Source organism: Rasamsonia emersonii (assembly GCF_000968595.1).
Source record: "Rasamsonia emersonii CBS 393.64 chromosome Unknown ctg1118621762410, whole genome shotgun sequence".
In the NCBI taxonomy this organism is placed as follows: Eukaryota; Fungi; Ascomycota; class Eurotiomycetes; order Eurotiales; family Trichocomaceae; genus Rasamsonia; species Rasamsonia emersonii.
The window spans coordinates 1-4,340 of NW_013562554.1; the positions used below are offsets into that span (position 1 = coordinate 1).

Below are 4,340 nucleotides of genomic sequence, written 5' to 3' on the forward strand. Positions count from 1 at the left end.
TAGCGCCAGTGTTTCATATCGTCCTCAACAATGTAAAATAAGAAGATGATGGCACGTTGATGGGGGTTCAACGGAGATTGAAATGTTGGATTGCGTGGATCATATTGTGGAACAGTACTCATAATTATACTCTAATCCTGAACCTGGGGCCAACAACGATCTTGTGGCACACCTATTCTTGAACCTAATCATGGAAATGTATCAGACACATGATCTATCGCTTCTTGAGCTAGCAAACGGGATATGCAACCAGATCGTTTGGTTACAAAATCATCTGACAAGGAATACCAGCAGCTAATGAGACTAGAAAAACATATGTGGCTCTGATTACGTCTCTGACGATACACCCCTTCTTTTTGCAGCCCGATCACTTGGGGCCTCACACGACTGTCTTCGTTTCCATATCGACATTGGTGGCGTCTTGTAAAATGCAGTGTTCAGGAGACCTTCAGACTGTTAGCAACGACTTCCAAGAGATAAGGGTCACGTACGCCAATTGGAGTCTTCGTCGACTTCAGGCTCGGTCTCTGAAACTTCAGTATCTTCATGATGTTGAGACTGGGATGCGTGTGGTTCCACTTCCCTCCAACCAAAGAGCTCGGAGACCAAAATCCGATACTCAGTCTCAAAATATTCTCTTCCTCGCACTTGGCTTTGTTTCTGGAAGTAGTCACAATGGGTAACGATTCAAGGCACCAAGCGCCTAGCATACCTGGAATGACGTGGTTTCCCTCGAATGATGGAGAACCGTCCCCGCTGAAATAACCGAAAATTCACTGACGTATGTTTCAGGCAGCAAGCTACAGACAATGGCGCATCTTATATCTACAGTCCAGAGTGCTGTCGCCTACAAGGGTAAAATCAAATTCCAGAATAGAGAGTACTTGTTCAAGTCATGGTTCTCAACCTCGACGTTACTGCGCAGATGCGACGATGGGTGCCCTCGGCGGGAAACTAGAGCAAGGCAATCCTTTCCATTGGTATAATTCATCAGTAACTCTATACGCAAAAGGCAGCGTAAATCACTTGTGCTGAGGTTCTTGAATGAAGCTTCACATAGAGCCATCACCACGGATAGCACCAATAAATCAACCGAAAACAGGCGCGCCTAATGGCCATCTCAAGTTCTTTTAGAAGGACCCACTGAATAATTCTTTAGAATTATTCAGTGGGTCTGAACGATTCAAATGCGACCATGATCCGTTGCTTGAATCCATTTTATTGGCCGTCATGATCAACAAGGTTCATCCTAACAAGGCGGCGCTTATTATTGGAGGAATTTGATGTTATAAAGGGTTTAAGGGTTAGCAATGGTGGTTAGGGAAGGATCAAGGAGTCCTGTCGACTCTATGCCGTCCACAAACTCGCGACGATCGAGCTGATCCGGGTCTCTTCTAGAGACAACGGCCTAACTGGCGAAGGGTTCTTCCTCGGACGACCTTTCACGAGGTACTAGATGCACACACAAGTAGGGGTACTTCAATAGCAGATGAGAATAACAACGACTAGGTCAGAGGCAACGCCTACTAGAGCTATACCGAAGTATATACCACTAGTAGTAAGAAGTCTTACTGACCCCCAGAGTAAGTATCTTAGTAACGAGTGATAATTGAATGAATTGAGCGCGAGTAGTAGAAGGCTAGATACATGAGGTTGAGCTCTCTTTTATAACTTCTGTTTTGGTCCTCCATCTTCTTCCTCCTATCAGTCCCTGTTGGACTTTCTCCTCGTGGTCCATATTGGACTTCCCTTCTTATCTTATCAATGGACCTCCTTGAGTCACGTGACCTTGTGTGCCTAACCCTTTCAGCCTTGCGGGGTAGTGTTTCATCCTGTGTCGCTGTGTTGGACAGCACTCCATTTTGTTGGCTCGTAACAATTTCCTAGGAGAACGACAAGAGTTAAAAACATTTAGCCATCCCTCTTCGGCACGAACTCAGCCCTCATCAAATCATCAGATTAACTGAATAAGCCTTTCTAGTAATCATGAGATGCGCTACATAGAGATATCTTCAAAAACCTTGATAATATCCATTATTATGCTGAACGTCTGAACTCGCAACCCACTCTTGTGTAAATGGGTGTGTGCTAACCTGCGCCGGAGGGAAATAGGGGTTTGATTGGCTGCGAGAGACAAGGAGAATCGGCCACCAAAGTACTCCTGTAGTTATTCTGGGAATTTATTGAATCAGGCTCCCGCAAGGCCCGTCTGTGCATCAACATAAGCACTCGTAGCCTTTTGCCTCCTCCTTTCCCCATCAAAAATGAATCTTACATCCGCTTTAGAGGTTCTTCGCGGTGCCGGCCGAAAAGAACTGGAATCTCACAGTGCCCAGACCATCCTCAGGATGCAAACACTTGTCCTTCCCAAGAACAGCCACCATGCGCAGAAGCTCAAGAAGGTGAAGATTCAGCTGGAGCCCACAGTTAAGTAATGCCCTTCAGTCATCTCGCAATTCGGTTGAGCCTGATGTCAGGCGAGAAGTATACCTCAGCTTACAGCAACAAGCCGGGCAGATAGATGGGAATCAATCCGTTCAAGTTCAGACTACATTTCCTCCAGACCAGCAAGGATCAGATCCACATCCGCAGCTGAGAAGTATGTCTTCGGGGCACACTTGGCACGATCTCCCACATCCAACGAATTCTATCGTGGCATGTTATCGCGGAGAATGGCAGATGAACGCCCCCCATTCACCTTCACAGCCATCAAGCCCGACGCGTCAAGAAAGCGAAGATCCTCACACTCTCGGTATCAACATCAGAGAGACTTCTGACATACTTGGTAATGGTCACGCTGAAGCGCAATATTAGGTATTTTTCTTTGACCATCTCAAGCACAAAGAAACTGCCAACAAAGAGGTGCAGGTATTATGCGAATATATATAAGATCAAAGTATGGAAAAGAAGTGTAAAAGGTAAAGGTGTTCTGTGAACATGGCCCTTTCTATCGTACAGTACATCCAGTACACACCATGGCAGTCAAAACAATCATCAATAACACATTGGCAAACAGAGGGCATGTCATTGGGAAGATCTTTCGATGAATTGGGAATGGCTGACGTCACCCACGGCTCCCGCACTAGCCCTAATTAGGGTTAGTTGGTGGGCCGATAAGATAAGGAGATATCGCATACCAAAACACATCTATCGTCGTATTATTCCTGCATCTCGTCATGATTATTGTCTTGGGGCATGTGTGTCGCTTCGTTAGTGGACGCTGACAACGATGGAGGGAAACTGTGTCCTAGGTCGGATATGACAACGGTACGTGGATGAGTATCACTCATGGGCATAGCTGCCTCGACATCGCGAGAATGTGAACTCTCTATCGCAGGCCGTATTCGGGGGAAGAGCGGGAAGGGTACTGCGCCGGTCAGGACTGATATATCCCACACAGTCAGTATCAGGTCCAATCAGGAATGATGCGAGCTAAAAAGATCTGTAGAGAGAGAGACTGTGGAAAAGGAAATAGTAGGTAGACCTCTGAAAAAGACACCCGCACGAGTATACATCCTCTCACACCCCTGTCGGGCAACACCGTACAGGGCAGAAAGACTGGGCATGGCCGCGACGCATTGAAGGAGGGTTTGCAGGATGGTCAGGGCAAGTTCAAGGTTTGCGGTCGACATGCTGACTGACTGAAATTTCAGCGAAGAAAGAGAGATTGGAGGGAAATAAACAATTGGATCTATCGAGTTGATGTCGAGCGAGGATGGAAAATCCAGTCCAAAAGTCAGCGAAGGTAGCATTTGTTCCATTAATAGAGGCGTGAGAGTGCTTTACAAAGCAGGTCAAATCGATAGATGATAGAGGGTGATCGATCCTGCGCTTTTTATAATAATCCATGAGATGTTGCGGGGGATGCAAATATCTGCCCGTAGTTTACGTCCTGAGAGGCGCCCCTATGATGAGCATAGCTGGGGTTACAGCTCAGTGCAGCCAGAAAAAAAAAAGGACTCGAACATAGCCTCTGCATGATCTCGGCGGTGGGGCTAGGCGTCGCTATCCGCAGGGCCGCATGGATATGTGTGTCACTTCTACCGCTGCAAAGGATTGGTAGGACCGTAGGACGCTTGTAGGATTCTCGCGGGCAAGGACGGGATCCATTTTGTTGGCAAATAGGCACCCTTTTCTGGTTTAGCGTTCCCCTCACACGAGCCAGCTGAATCGGTACTAACTACTAATGGCTTACCTGCGGCTGGAGCAGCCAGAAAAAAGCTCCGATCACCTACCGAGCAAAAATCTACGAGCACCCAGTCAACTAGCCTTCCGGTTCTAGTAGGTGAGCAGCGCCGCCCTGAGCTCACCTCATCGGAGGTTGGGGGGAGGGGGGGGGG

The 4,340-nt window shown here is 47.4% G+C and overlaps 8 protein-coding genes across 8 annotated transcripts; 2 read left to right on the plus strand and 6 right to left on the minus strand.

Moving 5' to 3' along the window:
- Positions 1-278: 278 nt before the first annotated feature.
- T310_10165 (uncharacterized protein) lies at positions 279-683 on the plus strand (the record flags this gene model as incomplete). Its single annotated transcript, XM_013467401.1, has 1 exon — positions 279-683. A coding segment is annotated over one exon (405 nt), but the record flags the coding sequence as incomplete, so codon positions are not given.
- On the minus strand, positions 438-773 carry T310_10166 (uncharacterized protein; the record flags this gene model as incomplete). Its single annotated transcript, XM_013467402.1, has 1 exon — positions 438-773. A coding segment is annotated over one exon (336 nt), but the record flags the coding sequence as incomplete, so codon positions are not given.
- An 819-nt stretch (positions 774-1,592) lies between these two features.
- T310_10167 (uncharacterized protein) lies at positions 1,593-1,883 on the minus strand (the record flags this gene model as incomplete). The annotated part of the gene is made up of 1 exon (XM_013467403.1): positions 1,593-1,883. A coding segment is annotated over one exon (291 nt), but the record flags the coding sequence as incomplete, so codon positions are not given.
- A 523-nt stretch (positions 1,884-2,406) lies between these two features.
- On the plus strand, positions 2,407-2,814 carry T310_10168 (uncharacterized protein; the record flags this gene model as incomplete). The annotated part of the gene is made up of 1 exon (XM_013467404.1): positions 2,407-2,814. A coding segment is annotated over one exon (408 nt), but the record flags the coding sequence as incomplete, so codon positions are not given.
- A 602-nt stretch (positions 2,815-3,416) lies between these two features.
- On the minus strand, positions 3,417-3,782 carry T310_10170 (uncharacterized protein; the record flags this gene model as incomplete). The annotated part of the gene is made up of 1 exon (XM_013467405.1): positions 3,417-3,782. A coding segment is annotated over one exon (366 nt), but the record flags the coding sequence as incomplete, so codon positions are not given.
- Positions 3,613-3,885, minus strand: T310_10171 (uncharacterized protein; the record flags this gene model as incomplete). The annotated part of the gene is made up of 1 exon (XM_013467406.1): positions 3,613-3,885. A coding segment is annotated over one exon (273 nt), but the record flags the coding sequence as incomplete, so codon positions are not given.
- On the minus strand, positions 3,836-4,180 carry T310_10172 (uncharacterized protein; the record flags this gene model as incomplete). Its single annotated transcript, XM_013467407.1, has 1 exon — positions 3,836-4,180. A coding segment is annotated over one exon (345 nt), but the record flags the coding sequence as incomplete, so codon positions are not given.
- T310_10173 (uncharacterized protein) lies at positions 4,041-4,340 on the minus strand (the record flags this gene model as incomplete). Its single annotated transcript, XM_013467408.1, has 1 exon — positions 4,041-4,340. A coding segment is annotated over one exon (300 nt), but the record flags the coding sequence as incomplete, so codon positions are not given.